General features: G+C 42.0%; 1 protein-coding gene across 1 annotated transcript; it reads right to left on the reverse strand.

The window, feature by feature from the left end:
* Positions 1–3,080: 3,080 nt before the first annotated feature.
* Positions 3,081–15,006, reverse strand: LOC129169213 (transcription factor 7-like 1-C). The gene is made up of 7 exons (XM_054755408.1): positions 14,397–15,006; positions 11,292–11,369; positions 9,128–9,186; positions 8,045–8,192; positions 6,296–6,403; positions 6,149–6,197; positions 3,081–4,490 (listed from the first exon to the last, which is right to left on the reverse strand). Exons 1-7 carry the CDS (start codon positions 14,559–14,561, stop codon positions 3,982–3,984), a joined length of 1,116 nt encoding a protein of 371 aa, XP_054611383.1. The 5' UTR covers positions 14,562–15,006; the 3' UTR covers positions 3,081–3,981.
* Between the last annotated feature and the right edge of the window lie 2,267 nt (positions 15,007–17,273).

Raw genomic sequence — 17,273 nt, forward strand, 5'->3', positions numbered from 1 at the left:
ACATGAGTATCCTACACGCTCTACTGGTAGCAGTAGTAATACAATAACAGACACATACAACAGAGCACCGCTAGACTGCTGCTAAAAAAATATGCAAAATTGCACTTAAAAAAAGTCTGCTAAAGGCGAACCGCGATCTAGCGAGGGAACACTCACACAGCATGATCATTAGGCACAGCAGGAAGACGCACAAAAGGGAACGAACGGGAAATGAACCATGTCATTGAACGGATGAAACGAAGAGGGTGAATTGCTGAACTGAGACAGGCGTGCATGGAATGCATGGAAGTACTAAGTAGAGCTGTGGAATCAGAAGGAACCGGAGTCTTCCTGCTGCGGCCGCCGTGCCTAAAAGCGCCACGAACCACCAAGCGGCTGCAGGTGTGCCATCATCGTGTCTTTATTTCAGGGCTCATCCACTACATCGGTCCGAGGTCAGTTTCAATGTGCATATATTGACATTCATTCTGCTGCGCAGATATTGCGTAGATATCGTCTACGTATGTTTTGTCGTGCACCGCACAGAAGCGGACGCACGTATGCAGACATGCAAGCAGATGTCAGAGTGTGCAAACGATGACTGCACCTCCTGAGTTGCACAACCTTTTGAGGCAATCCCCGCAGTAAAGCCTTTTGTGTAACTCCCTGTGACACATCTGCACCTGTCGACAGATAGTGAGCGAACGAACAGCGATTCCGCAGTTCTCTTCTCAGACATTCTTGTTTTGATTCAGCGTTTTGGGCCATTAACTGTTGGAGGATTCATGACGTGCGACTGCTTCTCAGAGCCGTGCAGCAATAATGGATCAGATGCTATGCACTTTTCAAGGCACCCAAAGCGCTTCACGATGAAGTGAACCCATTATTCATTCACTGTGGTAATCTACATCTGTAGTCACAGCTGCCACGGGGTAGTCTGACGGAAACGTGGCTGCCAATTCGTTCCTACAGCCTCTCTGACCACCACCTAACATTCATTCACATTCATACGCCAGTGTGGGCAGCAGCGGAGGCAAGGCGGGTAACGTGTCCTGCCCAATGACACAACGTCAGTGACTGGGTGGAGGGAACAAGGATCGCTACTGGACGACCTGCTCTACCTCCTGAGCCACTGCCATCCTGCAATCTATGAAGAAATGAAGAAACACAGTGTGCGGTGTGAAATACATATTGGCTAAAAATACGGATGCAACGTAATATAGAGCAGAAGGATGCTGATGTAACTGCTCCGTCGTGTCGCGATCACGCCATCGTCTCAGCCAAAGCTTTTCTAGCGAGGGCCACGTAGTGACAAATGAAAAGATGCAAGGGCCACTTGATATTTTGTAGAGCAACACATGTCGCTGTGCTAAGACGTTGTATGTACTGTTTCAAGAACCAACTGCATGTGTGATGCAGGTGAAAAAGCTTCACTCTTTCCTCTTTTTCTTCTTTTTCAAATATTTCAGGTTTCTTCTGAAATAATCTTTGTACATTTTCTTCTCGTAATATCATGACTTTATTTCCATAGTTTTATAACGTTTTACCAAATAGAATTTTTCTAAAATTACAGCTTTCTTGGTTGTTTTGCTTGTCAAAATATGACTTCAAAATAAATGTTTCTTTAAAATTTCACCTCTATGTTACTAAAATGACATGAATTTTCTTGACAATATTACGAGTTTATTCTTGAGGTTGGAGACTTTTTTCCTCTTAACATTTTGACTTTATTCTCATAAAACTACAGCGATTCTGCTGTTGTCTTCCGACTAATTCAACTTTCTTCTCCATAATTATGACTTTATTCCCGCATTTTGACTTTATTCTTGTAACATGACTTTGTCCGCAAGCACTTTTATTATTTTTATTTCTCATATTATGACTTTAAAACATGTATTTTTGTTTAATATTTCAACATAATGCTACTAAAATGACATTTTTCCTCATAAATGTATTTTCGTACAATTACGACTTTTTCTTGTTAATTACAACTTTTTTCTCTTAATATTTTAGCTGTATTCTTGTAAAACTACTGCTGCTTTTTCCGTGTTTGCCCGTTTTTTCATTTTGTTGTTAAATTGTGACATAAAAGTGCAACATAACAGAGACTATAAAACACTGACATGACCAGCAAAGTAAGAACTCCCATAAGAAGACTAAAAACACGATGACACAACAAAACATTGTTTCCCCACACAGGAAATGGATAAATTGGAGTTGCGTCAATGCCAAAAGGGAACTAGACCAGACAATATACTGTATACGCACTAAATTTGGAACGCCTGCATAACAGTGGTGGGCGATGCTACAGGTTTTGCCATCGATTTGATGCCAAGTACATGCAGGGACAGACATTTTTCAAGGTCTTTAAATGATTTTGTGATTTTTGTCTTTAATTTGTTGATCATTATTATGACCGCAGTAAAATACAGGACAAAGATTTTAGGCAACCCCCCCAAAAAATACAACAACTTATTGGTGAGTAATTTATACGGTATATGTGTATAATATACTGTGTGTGTGTATATATACATATATAGTATAGAAATACAACGGTATAAGACAATGTAACAATATCAACAATGTCAAACGGCCCATGAGAGTCAAACTCATCACGTCAAATTGTTATGTTCTGTTGTTTGGTGGACCCCAAGATGCAGAGACGAGCGGCGGAGTTGCAACACATTTGCAGTCCAAAAGGGTTTAACACATGGTGACGGGGCAGAAGGCGCACCACGGAGCAGTCCAAAAAAACAAAAGAACTCCCAAACACGGCAGGAGGGGGCCGCGGTCCACTGGGCAGTAGTCAGACGAGAAAAAAGGCAGTAGAATTAAATGGTGGGAAAGGTGAACATATCAAAGATGCGAGGCTGTCTCAATGCCATGGAAGACAAAGGAATAACCCAGCAATACTCAGCTGACAGCAGTGAGCCTAAGTAGCTGCAGCAATCAATTACAGGTGCCCAGCGGGACCGACTCCTGCCAGAGGAGAGAGTTCTGTGGACTAAAAAGAGGAAAAGGCGGGGACAAAATAACAGGAACAGCATGCAAGAGGAGAACATCACACAGATGGCCATGGGAGTCAACTATATAACATCAAATGTGACTTTTATTGTCATTGTGCAGATACGTAGCAATGAAATACAGCTGACATCTAACCAGAAGTGCAAAAATACAGTATTATTGCCTAGAGTATAAGTCATCTACTTTTATGTACAACGATAAACGGTAAATATACAAATATTATACCTATTATATGTATACACATGTGTCGGGTACATATTTACAATAAGTTGTATATATACAGTTTAAGGAGGTTCAGTCTGTGCAGCATATCGTAATTCAAGTACTTAAGTGCAATAATGCTAGTGCTAGTGGTGATGGAGAGTTTCACACGGCCCCAACAGGGAAGTTCTTCCTGAGCTTGAAGGTCATGAATGTCCTCTTTTGGTCCAAGAGTCCATCCAGTTGGATCAGCGCTAGTGGGTCATGGTGTGGAGTGCTGAAGTAAAAGAAGTGTCAGGAAGTGTATCTGCAGGAGGTAGTCAAAGGCTGGATTCAACCCAGTTCCAATTTAGTGTATACAGTCTATGGAAGGGTCATACGTTTCAGTGGACCCTTATCTGACATCACATTCAACCTGCTTGTGCACATGCCCGCAACCACTAAGTGGTGACAACTTTGAACGGATCAATATGACACGCGATGCCGTGTGTTTGGGTACTGTGTCTCTTGAACCGTGTGGTGTCATTGCAGCCTGATCGGCACAGGTCTAATGCAGCAGGCATGAATGGTGGGGATGAGATGATTAAATATGTTCAGAAGCAGCCAGGACTGCTCTGCACAGGCTTGAAGTCCGAAGTCCAGATATTCCCAAAATAAAGTCATGTCATTACAAAATAAAGTGCTTGAGCGTATCATTGTCCAGGTGAATTAAAAAAACTAAACAAAAACATGTTGTAAACACTTATCATTTCCAAAACAACCATTTTACCCCTTGACTCAACATTGTCCGGTGTCGGTGGTCGTGATTCCTAAGCCCTCGAAGACGCAGTGAAGCCTGTCCGTGCCAAACTGTGGAGTTGTCGGCTTGTTCTGAAAACGTTCCAGTAAACTTTGAAGCTCTTCCTCTAAATTCAAAGCTGCGACGGACTCTTCTGTCTGTGCGGTCGAGGATTCTTCTTCAAATCTCTCCAGTATTACGTGGAGCTCTTCCTCTAAGCCCTGAGGCTCAGACGAGCTGACCGCCAGTGGCCGTTGGAGTTTGTCGTGGGGCGGCGGCAGGTAATTGGTGCCACTCAGGAACTGGGAAAACTCCATCCCAGATGAAGCGGGAGCAGCGGGAGGAACGAAGTTGTGCACAAAAGCCGAGAGGCTCGCTTTCGGCTGTTGTAAGCATGCAAGGCTGCTGACAGACTGGGAGTCGGCCTGTGTCGGGAATCGTTCAGGGCCCATCAAGCCGGTCTGGACTGGAGCCACGCACATCCTTGTGGGCTGAGGAGCTTCAAGATCTTTGGAAATCAACAAGCCAGAATATTGATCAGTCCACGAGAAACTCGATTTTATGAATAAGCAAACCTATTTTATTATCATCTTACAAACCTTCCCAAACAATTTGTTCACTTAAGGATGCGTCATAGTACGTTCTTAAGAACGCAGGAGTCAAGGCCACAATTTTTTTAGAATCCATCTAACCTTTTGATTAAAATAGCATATTTTGTTTATTAAGTAATTCAGTAGACCATAGACGTATTTGCACGTTTTTACAACGATCCAAACAACGTATTTATACGTCTTTCACGTTTTTTTTTTGCATGACAGGCAAAAAGGTGATGATACAACTAATGCATTTACACTTCACAGCACTTTTAAGCCATAAAAACGGCCACAAAGTGGCAGAAGTGCAGCTGATAGGAGCTCGGCAGGGATCACGAGTCACACTTTACAATAAGGCGCACAAAAATACAGTAGTTACTGAGGAACTAATAAAGAACTAATGAGGAACTAATGACTAAGACACATGAATTTAGACTAGTTCTTGAGGAACTAATGAAGAACTACTGAGGAACTAATGAGTAGAGTAGTTACTGAGGAACTAATGAAGAAGTAAAGAGGAACTAATGAGTAGTTACTGAGGAAGTAATGAAGAACTAACTAATGAGTAGTGGTTAGGGTTAGGTAGGCTCGTTCCTCATTAACTACTGTCATTTTGTGTACCTTTTTGTAAAGTGTTACCGGGATCACGTTATTGGACAAATCACACATGACAGGAAGGAGGAAGTGAGAAAGCGTGGAGGAGTGTAGCGCAGAGGGTTACGCATTGTTGGGAAATTTTAACGCATGCACACACAGTTCAGTTCAGTTCCAAATGTGAAAACTGTAAATAGTTCACGGTGTTATATTTTAAATAAATTGTTATTTTGACCTAAAACAACCCCTTTTTTGCGTTGTTTATGTTGCTATAGTTGTTTAGATATCACAAAAGCATAAAATATTTGTGTCCAAGTAAAAGCTTGAAATCTATCTGTTCACAAAAAGCGGATTTTCTTCCCTTTTCTAGTTGGGAACTAATATTTTCCTGAAACTTACCTATGTTCTACTGCTGGTCACTAAAGAACGGAAAACGGCAGGAACAAACTTTAAAAGATGAGAGTCTAATCTTTCTTTTGGTAGGTTCCATGTTTATACAGCCATAGAACACAATATTCTGTGTGCCTTGAAAGATCAGTCAAAATGGTCGAAAATGGCTGCTACTGAAGGGGTTGACTTTGGAAAAATGGCTGGGATTGAATGACTTAAGTACTTTTTTGTCTGCTGTTAAGACACCTGGTGACCAGTGTAGAATACTACACATCAACACAACGTCTTTGAATGCGTCTCCTGAATGCCTTATATTTGTATTTTACTTCATTGTGCCATTTTTATGACGGAAACTGCTTAATTTAACCTAGAGGGTGCTTAAATATGCATATTTGTTAGTAATAATTCAACCACGAGACAGTGAATGAATCAATATTTTCTTGAGAAACCGTGTTAGAGTGAAGCCATGGAATTCGAAGTGGCGAGGGATTACTGTAGACATTTTTCCGAGCGTATCACTCACTCGTGGCTTTTCGACGTAACCGTACTGAAAAGTGGGAGCATACTGTAATTGTGCGTAAGCAACTACCTGAAACTGTGGTGGCAGCATTTCCTCTCATCCTCTTCCTCTTTTTTCCCTGCATGAAAGGACGACATGCAAGACTTCTGGTGAGTGAATTAAAGACGTATGAAAAAGATATGGGCCAAGCGTAGAAATGTCAACATTGAGACGCACATAGTTGTCACACATGGACCAGTTGGGATACAACTGTGCGTGTCGTCGCCTCTCGACGTCGGCTTCCTCGTAGTATTTGGCTTGGTCTTGCTGTGGCAGAGAATTCCACTGTGGACGCGTGAAGACAAGCACAAACACTTCACAGTAATAGCATATGAAAAGTTACACATGGCTGACAACCAATAATAATATTATGTATGCTTACATTTATTCTCTGTGACGTGTCAGACAAAATGGATCATGATTGTATTTATAGGGCCGCATAGTGGTTATATGCACGTTAGGTTCATGGTGGGAACGTGAGTGTGAATGATTTTGGTACATACGTGTGGGGTCAACACCTCACCAGGGAGGCGTCCCGGAGGCATCCGGACTGGATGCCCGTGCCACCTCAACTGGCTCCTCTCGATGTGAAGGAGCAGCGGCTGTACTTCAGCCACTCTGCGGAGGAAACTCATTTCAGCCGCTTGCATCCGTGATCTCGTTCTTTCGGTCACGACCCGAAGGTCATGACCATAGGTGAGGGTGGGAACATAGATGGACCGGTAAATTGAGAGCTTTGCCTTCCGTCTCAGCTCTCTCTTCCCCAAGACGGTCCGGTACAGCGACCGCATTTCTGCAGACGCTGCGCCGATCCGCCTGTCGACCTCACGCTCCAACCTTCCCTCACTCGTGAACAAAACCCCGAAATACTTGAACTCCTCCACCTGGGCCAGGACCTCACCTCACCCAACCTGCAATCCAACTTTTTTCCGACTGCAAACCATAGCCTCGGATTTGGAGGTGCTGAGTCTCATCCCAGAAGCTTCACACTCAGCTGTAGGTCACAGCCTGATGAGGACATCAGGACCACATCGTCTGCGAATATCCTATGGCCCTCAAACTGGACCCCCTCGACGTCGTGGCTCGCCCAGAAATTCTGTCCATGAAAATTATGAACAGAATCGGTGACAAAAGGCAGCCCTGGCGGGGGCCAACATTCACCGGAAACAGGCTTGACTTACTGCTGGCAATGCGAACCAGGCTCCTGCTCCGGTTGTACAAGGACCGAATGGCACATAGCAGCGCGTCACCGATCCCGTACTCCCGGAGCACCCCCAACAGGACCCCGCGAGGGACGCGGTTGCACAAACGTGGGGTCCCACGTACCCTCCAGTGCCCTTGCACTGGGTGTAGAGGGTGTAGAGCTGGTCAAGTGTTCCGCAACCAAGGTGAAAACCACACTGCGCCTCCTGTAGCCGAGGCTCCACTACTGCTCGTACCACTATTTGTATCGGCTGATGCTAAAGGCTGCAATATCAGTGGCGCATCGGAAGTGAAAAAGTTGTATTGGGTCGCCCCCACTTTTCCACTAATTTTTTGCTTCTGGTGGAAATGTGCCAAGGAAAAGAAAAAGCCATCAGCATGGAAGTGAAAATGAACATCATCAAAAGCTCCACCGCCAATACTGGCCACACTTTTGGTTCTAACCGTTGGACTGTCGTAAAAGAGAAATGCAGATCAACAATGGCTGCTCAAGCCCTCATCGAGGATAAAGATGTTTGCTCCAATGAAAGTGAAAGTAACAACTAAGCAGCGTTGTGGTGTTATTACTGACTGAAATATCCCAGTGTGCCTTACGTTGATTCAGCAGAATGGTAAAACGTTATGTTATTTGTTCGTAACCAAAGCACCGCTTGTTTGATACTTCGTTGGACTTAATATTGTGACTGGTACGCTGATACCGTGTGAATGAGCAAACGCACTTACCATTTCCCCCAGGATCACATTAACAGACGCGCTGTCTTTCTTGTCTAGTTTTCCCATGAGCGCTTTGCGATGCTTCCTTGCAAAAACCATGAAGGCGTTTGGCGGCTTCTTTATGTATTGCTGCTCCACCTCGTCTTCGGCCTCTCTCCTACAAATGATGAAGACAACGTTACTTGTACAGTCGTCGCTCGTTTAGCGCCGTGAATCGGTTCCAGGCCCAACCGCGGTATGTGAATTTCCGCAATGGATTCAATATTAACAAATGAAATATTTTCGAAGTCAAGACCATAGAAAACCTGTTTAGGACTTTCTAAAAGTTTTTGTTTACCATTATTACCAGGTAGACATGAAATAACAGCCCTATAGTCACCTTCACACTCCTATTCTTCTTTGTTTACACCACATTGCTCGTGTGCAGGCTACGGGATCACTGCAGGGACACAAAGGACGGCCACAGCTGCACGGCATGCTAGAGAGCTACCTAGTTAGCCTCCAATTTATTTATTCTAAACTTAAGAAAGGGTTTCAAAAGGAGTGGGGAAGACAAAGTAAGAAGCCAGAAACTTACCAATTCCACCAGGAGAACTTTTCACTATCATGTCGGACAAGCCTGGCTGACTACATGCAGTGTGACAGCGATGTGATGTCACGTCTCAATGTTACTGACCCCTGGTGGCCAGAATACTACATACAACTTGTCTTTCAATATCTAATAACGGTCCATAGTCAGCCACGAAACAGCGATCATTTATGAATTCATTTTTTAAAAACCGCGTTAGAGTGAGGGAGCGATATTCGAGCCGCGATGTGGCGAGGGACGACTGTATGTCTATGTCACATGTGTCAAACTGGTGCCCTGGAGGGCCGAGACGCTGCAGGTTTTCTCTCCAACCAGTTTCTTCAGCAGGTGATTTAATTGATGAGCTCCTTCCCTCAAACTGAAGGTGTTGATCATTAAAATCACCTGCTTTAGTGACTGGCTGGAAAGAAAACCTGCAGTGTCTCGGCCCTCCATGGCACCAGTTTGACACCCCTGGTCTATGTGGAGGTGAACAGGATGTAAAATGAACGTCGGTCACGTACATGAACACACTCGGAGCCATACTTGGGGTCCCAGGCATCATCATTGTTGTGCCCCCAATCTGAAAAAAAGAATATATATGGATTTCAATGCACTTGTCACACTTGTGTCTTTCCTTTTACAGGCGCTCCTCGTGTTGCGTTTCATGGTTACGTACTAGTCACGTGCGCGTACATTGAGCAAGGACGTCACTTGTGTTCTTTTCAGTTAACTTTGGATGGCAGTGGTCAAAGAAAAGGAAAGTAAAAAGTGAAGTGAAATTAGACATCAAAAAATGCTCAGAAAAGAGATAAAACAGCGCGAGCATCCTCGAGGATAAAGATGGATATGCAGAAGTGTCTGCTCCTATGAACTGGACAGTGATAATTAAGCAGTGTAGTGGTCTCATTTAGGTCTGCAACTACCGATTATTTTCGCTGTCGATTAACCTGAAGCTTGAGGCCCGAGAGCAGGGGTGTCCAAAGTGTGGCCCACGGATGTTTTTGTTTGGTTTTTTTTACATTTTCTAATATAAATTAACAGGAAACCTGTAAAAAAAAAAAAAAAAAAAGCGTATGAAATGGAAAAATCAGCAGTAATTTCACAAGAAAAAAGTAGAAAAAAATATATTAAGATAAAAATGTTGTAATCTAAGTAGTGATTTTACAAGAATAATGTATTATTATGTGGAAAATAAATGTCATTTTAGTAGCATAAAGTTGAAATATTCAAAGAAAAATGTTGTGATCTAAGAAGAAAAATGTTTAATTCTTAGGAGATCGTATTATGAGGAAAAAACATCACTTTAGTGGCATAAAGTTGAAATATTAAAAAATGTTAAGTTGGAATATGAGAACCAAAGCAAACAATGACTGAAGTTATCATTTTTGGCAAATTAGGTTGCAGAAAAAGTTCTGAGAATAAAGTCAGAATTTTATGAAAATAAAGTAAAAATTACAACAGCAATAATTGGAAAATTAAACATCAATAATAGAAATGGAAAATGCAGCTGTAATTAGGAGCATTTAGTAAATAAATTAATGAGAATAAAGTCAAAATTAAAAAGAAAAAAAGTAACATTCCAACAAGAAAAAAAAGTCGCAATTTTACAAGAATAAACTTGCAATATTATGAGGAAAAATCATTTTTGTAGCCTAGAATTTAAATATCAGCAGAAATATAACAAAAATTAGATCTTGATCTCAATGTTTTTTTATTTGGTGAATTAAAGTATTGAAGAAAAAATAACGCTGGATGCTGGAGCCTATCCCAGCTGCCTTTTAGCTGGTTTACTGAGAATAAATTTGTAATGTTATGAGGGAAAATAATGTCATTTTAGTTGTAATGAGTTGAAATATTAAAGAAACAATATATTTTTTAAAAGACTTAATATTATGAGAAACAAACAAAACTAAGTAAAGTTGGAATTTTTGCAAAATTAGGTTGTTACAATATTATGGGAATAAAGTCATAATATTATGAAAAGAAAATCTGAAAACAGAAATTAAAGAAATATTTAGAAAATTAAAAAAACAACGGCAAAAATGGAAGAAAAGAGCAAAGACCAAAGTTCATGCTTCTAATATCTAAAATATCCAAGTGAGCCTTGCATCCTTTCATTTCTCATCATGTGACCCTTGGTGGAAAAAGTTTGGACACCCCTGCCCTTGAAGGACCAAACCAACATGAAGCAAACACAAACTGTGGTTTGTCCATCACTGTTTTGCAAAGTCAGAGCTGATCTTGGTTTGCCTAAAACACAAAGATCATATATCTGCTTTCATGGATGACTACGGAAATTAAAAATATTCACATTTCAGAGGCTGAAATCAGAGGATATTTACATTTTTCAACCAAATCACCCGAATACCAAACTAGTTGCAGATTAATTGGATAACCGATTAATCATCGATTAACTGTTGCAGCTTAGTCTCATTATTAATGAGACCGCCTCCTCCCCAAAAGCCTGTCTCTCCCACTTTTGCAACGCCCCTTCCTGTGTGCAAGACAACCACGGGGATAAAAGTGAGGAGTTTCTCTCTGTCCCTCTTTCATTTCATTCTTGTATTTCATCTTTTTCGTACTGTATTTTACACATCCTTCATGTGTTCTGTGTACGGTGTGAGTGACTAAGTGTTCATTTAGGTACGTTAACTTCCCGTAGGGATGGTGTGGGAAAGATATTACCATTTGTGGGGGAGCTGCTGCAAAACTGACTGATGCTGGCGGGACAAAGTTTTGCACAGGCCACCAATAAGGTACCTGCTGTGGATGAGAACAAAGATGTTAGCACATTTCATCAGTGCACCGTGGAGGCAAACAGCATTCAGACTCAACACACGAGTCCACAGTATCCACAGTATCATCCTGTTATTTCTGCCTGTGTTTGATGTGTGCTAGCATTTTTTTAAACATGTTTTTTAAAAATGTTATCAGTTCTTCCGGGTCTGGAAGAGGACGAGCAAACCAGACGGACCCACCCTGAAATTCACCTTCACTACAATGCAATCCCAGTTATTATGCCCCGGTTCTTTTGTATTGTTTTTATGTTGTTTGGATATTTGAGCTGTCACAAAAGCAAAAAATACTTGTGTCAATGAGAAATTTATGCTTATATATATATTGCCGTGTGCACGGGTGTCTGTTTTGCTCGTCTCCTGCAAAGGGGTTCGCTCTATGGACCGCATGAACGGAGTGAGCCCTTTTGTCAGTCATGCAGTCTCTTGGTGTCGGTGGGTGGAGGCGGGGCTGCCAGCATACACACAAGAGTGCAGAAGAGTGTAACGTAATAGGAATTCAATGAGCAGATTGCAATTCATCGTCATATATTTCTTATGAACGCGGGATCGACAGGCGAATTGGTGCGGCGTCTGCAGCGTCTCGGTCCGTTGTGGTAAAGAGAACTGACCCGAAAGGCAAAGCTCTCAATTTACTGGTCGATCTACGTTCCCACCCTCACCTATGGTCAGGAGCTTTGGGTAGATGCCGAAAGGAGGGTGGGTAGGGTGGCTGGGCTCTACCTTACAGAATAGGTGACAAGCACTGTCGTCCGGCAGAAACTCGGAGTGGAACCGCTGCTCCTCCGCTTTGTGAGGAGCCAGATGAGGTGGCCCAGGCATCTGGTCAGGATCCCTTCCCGGACGCCTCCCTGGGGAGGTGTTCAGGGCACGTCCGACCGGTAGAAGGCCTCCGGGAAGACTCGTGACACCTTGGAGAGACTATGTCTCTCAACTGGCCTGGGAACGCCTCGGGATCCGCCAGGATGAGCTGGACAAAATGGCCCTGCTCAGGCTGCTGCCCCCGTGACCCGACCTTGGATAAGCGGTAGAAGATGGATGGATGTTTCTTACATTTTTTCATTGTACTTTTCTTAACAGTAATGTTACATTCTCGTCTCGTTCTCGTAGACCCAATATTCGACTTGTATATATTTTTTTGGACATTACTGTCGACTCCTGACCAATGGCAACAGAGTAGACGTGGTCGGTGGAGCAGGCTGCGGAATCCGAGGGTTTCAGCCAAGAGGAGAAGAACGCAGATTTGCCCTGTACACTTGATGTATTAAAATTGAAGTATTTGATTGAAATAAATGTATTAGAGTTCCCCCCTGGCATCCCGTAGGGCAGGGGTCACCAACGTGGTGCCCGTGGGCACCAGGTAGCCCCCCACGACCACATGAGGTGCCCGCAAGCCTGTTTTTCATTCAGGTTTTCAGTTAATCATGAAAGAACAGTAGAAAGAAATGCATTGTGAAATAGAACATGTGAGTTGTGGACACCAGCATTTTGTTCATGTTCTGGTAAAACAAGCATATTCGCTTTGTTTGGGTTTAAAATAAGCTCTGAAAATAAATGTTACAAAAATAGTAGTAGCTCTTGGCCATTTTCATTTTGTAAAAGTAGATCTCACAAGGACAAACGTTGGCGACCCCTGCTGTAGGGTTATACTTGTAGCTTTAACGCACAGATGCCACAACACTGCCTGGAATTGTCTACCGAGTTACAATGCAGTTCTTAGTTTTTCAAATGTATTTTTTATATTCACAGTAGAACGATTTAGCAAAAAAGGAGGTAGATACCATTTGGCCTCGGTTAAGGAACACAAGTATTGTCAAGTCGTGGGTTCGAAAAGGTGCCGATATGTTCCAAAGGTGTTCCAAACGTTAAAAAAACAGTACCTGAGCGTAATACCCCGATGTCAAAGTACTGTGGCATCTTTGCATGTTTTAGCCAATACAGACAGGTACATCTAAATGTTGCAATGCATTCATTTTTACTTCAAGCAACAATAACTTGTAGTTTTAAATGATGCATTTATTGTAATGTTAGTAGAATTAGGGTGGATTGACTGTACTGTGTTAAAGTATAATTGTGAAGTATTATGCTGCAGTACAACTACGACGCATTGATTGTTATAAGCCGAAGTACAACAGTATCACAAGTATTTACCTGTCCATGCTTGTAATATGTTGAAGTATAATTATGACATATTTATTGTACTATGTTGAATTATAATTCTGATGTATTTTCTTGTCCATGGTTGTACTATGTTGAAGTATAATGGTGTATTTACCCATCCAATTATATGTATTGATTGTAAATATGTCAAAGTATGCGTGTGATTGTACTGTTTTCAAGTATAATTATGAGGTATTTATTGTAGTATGTTGGAATATAATTCCGATGTATTTACATGGCCGTGGTTGTACTACGTTGAGGTATATTTATGAGGTATTTCTTGTAATTGCATTTATGGTAGTATGTTGAAGTACAATTCTGATGCATGGATTTGACCATGTTGAAGTATAATTCTGATGCATATTCACCCATCCGTGGTGGTACTATGTGAGTATAATTATGTTTTACTGTAATAACTTGAAGTGTAATTCCGATGCATTGATTGTCCGATGTTGAACTATAACTGTCAAGTGCTTACCTGTGCTTGCGCTGTGTTGAATTATAATTATGATGGATTTATTGTCACATGTTGAAGTATAATTCCGATGGATTTACCTGTCCTTGGTTGTCCTAAGTTGAAGTTAACGCCGATGTATTTATTGTAAAAGTATTGACCTCTCCATGCTTGTATTATGTTGCAGTACAATTATGATGCACTGATTGCACTACATTGAAGTATAGTAGTGTAGTATTTACCTCTCACTGCTTGTATTGTGCTGCAGTACAATTATGACAGATGCATTGCTTGTACTAAGTTAAAGCAGGATTGTTACGCTGCGGTGCAATGATGATGCAATGGTTGTACTACGTTGTAGTCTAACAGTGAAGTATTTACCTGTCCGTGGTTGTAGTATCCTGCAGTACTGTTCATGTATAGCTGCTGCATATTGAACATCTCAGGACCAGCAATGGCTGGCGGACCTTGCTCCCCGAAGCGAGGTAAGGTCTGGTAATTGAAGCGTACGTCCCTCGGATCACAACCCGACCACATCTGATCCATTTTCACACACAAGCTGTGTCACCCAGGAGTGTAAGCACATCTCAGGTTCAGGTGACTGGACTGACGTAACACGCACACATGGAATGACCGAGTTGACAGAGTTTTGTCGGCACTAACAAGAACTTTCAATTAATGAAAACGTTTGCAGTGACACGTCCAATTACACACACGTTTAAACCGTTCCTGGGCACGAAATGTAATTATGACGCACTACGTGTCATACGTCACGCGTTTTCCAACAGGAGCAAACTTCCGTGCACTCACGGAGAATATTGGATAGATATTGATTATAATGTATATTAATATACATACAATAATGTGTTAGTTTTGTCCGGAAATGCCAAAAAAGGCCGAAAAATTCATTAATTTAAAAAATCATGACTTTTAAAATGAATTCATATCTCCTAACATGCGTTTTGGGGTCATTTTCAGACACAGGGCGCCTTGAAGCAAATAACAATTGACTGTAAGTCCACATTTGATGTGATGTATGAATCATTCTGGCCATTAACTGTGCAAACGCTGCTCGAATAAAACTGTTAACATCTGTGACGTCTTTTCTTTTGTGGCCGTGCTTAAACTTCCTCGGTGACTTCCAGCATGAGTCACGCCAGACGTCAAGATTCAAATGTCAGATTGGCAGAAACATGCATGCCCTGACTCAACGCACACACACATAAATAAATACACAATCCTAATAAAGATTGTAGTCAATAGCAACTTTACAGAATAAATATAAATGTTTCACAAAAGGGTTTCACACTGCAGGATGTCTACGCGTCTGCAGGTGTGACGATTCCCATGACAGATGGGCGGATTATCAAATAGTGATACCAGGATAGTGGCGATGTCCATTATTGATTATTGATGACAAATATATTGCATGTATTGTATATACAGTGGTGTGAAAACGTGTCTTCCCCCTTCCTATCTTATTTTTTTGCATGTTTGTCAAACTTAAATAGTGGCACAGCCAGAAATGTTTCATTAGGGCGGCCAGGATGAGACCATTACTCACATAGGGGTGGCAAAAAGTTGATCCACCTCAATTTCGCTTCTGCAGCTGGTCCAGAACGCTGCTGCCGGGTTTTTAACAAACACGCCCAGACGTGAGCACATCACCCCGGTGCTGTCATCACTCCACTGGCTTCCAATTCGTTTTAGAATCGATTTGAAAATTTTAGTATTTGTTTTTAATGCCATTAACGGCCTTACTTCGTCGTACCTGTCGGAGCTTTTAACTATCATCAATCTCGGCAGGGCCCTGCGTTCCTCAGGACAGCTTCTGTTAGAAGTCCCACGGGAAAGATACAAACAGTGGGGGAAACGCTGTTTCTGCATCGCTGCTCCCAGACTGTGGAACAAACTGCCCACTGATATTCCACCACTACTGAAGTCGGCCTTTTTAAATCGAAATTGAAAACTCATTTATTTAGACAGGCGTTCAACACCGACAAGGGCGGTCTTGTATTTATTTTCATTTGATGCATATTTAGTTCTTGTTGACTCCCATTTTATGTACTTTTAAAGGCTTTTAGCACTCTGCAGCACTGAAGCATTTTCTTATAGAGTTTTTATTTTGTGTTTACTTTGTGTTTATGTTGTTTTTATGCTGTGTTCTTATGTATCGTTTTATTGTAAAGCGCTATATAAATAAACTTTGATTGATTGATTGATTGATTGATACCCCACTGGCCATCTAGACATTTGGCTGGAGAGTGACCAGGGACAAAGCTCAGCCACGGCACTTTAATGTTTCAGATCATCAAACAAATGTAAATATTAGTCAATGACAACACAACGGAACACAAAATACAGTTTTAAAAAGATATTTTTATTATTAAGGGAGCAAAAAAAATCCAAACCTACATGGCCCCGTGTGGAAAAAGTGACTGCGTTACAACATAACTGAGATTAATTGAGATCTATCAGTGTGGAAAAAGTTATAAAGCCATTTGTAAAGGTTTGGGACCCCAGCGAACCACAGTGAGGGCCATGATCCACAAATGGTGAAAACACGGAACAGTGGTGAACCTTCCCAGGAGTGGCCGGCCAACCAAAATGACCCCAAGAGAGCAGCGATGACTCATCCAAGAGGTCACAAAAGACTCCACAATAACATCCACAGAACTGCAGAACTGCAGGCCTCACTTGCCTCAGTTAAGGTCAGTGTTCATGACTCCACCATAAGAAAGACACTTGGCAAAAACGGTCTGCATGGCAGAGTTCCAACACCAAAACCACTGCTGAACAAAAAGAACATTAAGGCTCGTCTCAATTTTGCCAGAAAACATCTTGATGAGCCCCAAGACCTTTGGGAAAATACTCTGTGGTCTGACGAGACAAAAGTTTAACTTTCTGGAAGGTGTGTGTCCCATTACATCTGGCATAAAAGTAACGGCGCCAGAAAAACAACATCCAACCAACAGTAAAACATGGTGGTGGTAGTGTGATGGTCTGGGGCTGTTTTCCTGCTTCAGGACCTGGAAGACTTGCTGCGCTAAATGGAAGCATGAATTCTGCGCTCTACCAAAAAATCCTGAAGGAGAATGTCCAGCCATCTGTTTGTGACCTCCAGCTGAAACCAACTTGGGTTCTGCAGCAGGATGATCCAAAACACACCAGCAAGTCCACCTCTGAATGGTTGAAGAAAAACAAAATGAAGACTTTGGAGTGGCCTAGTCCAAGTCCTGACCTGAATCCTATTGAGAT

Source organism: Dunckerocampus dactyliophorus, chromosome 16 (genome assembly GCF_027744805.1).
Source record: "Dunckerocampus dactyliophorus isolate RoL2022-P2 chromosome 16, RoL_Ddac_1.1, whole genome shotgun sequence".
NCBI classification, from domain to species: domain Eukaryota; kingdom Metazoa; phylum Chordata; class Actinopteri; order Syngnathiformes; family Syngnathidae; genus Dunckerocampus; species Dunckerocampus dactyliophorus.

Excerpts from the sequence above, each read along its gene's own strand:
- LOC129169213 (XM_054755408.1), bottom strand. The coding sequence starts at position 14,561 with ATGGATCAGATGTGGTCGGGTTGTGATCCGAGGGACGTACGCTTCAAT. Across the intron at positions 11,370-14,396 it reads GATACTACAACCACGGACAG|CAGGTACCTTATTGGTGGCC; the intron begins GTAAATACTTCA and ends TCTCATCCACAG. Across the intron at positions 6,404-8,044 it reads ATGTGATCCTGGGGGAAATG|TGGAATTCTCTGCCACAGCA; the intron begins GTAAGTGCGTTT and ends ACGCGTCCACAG.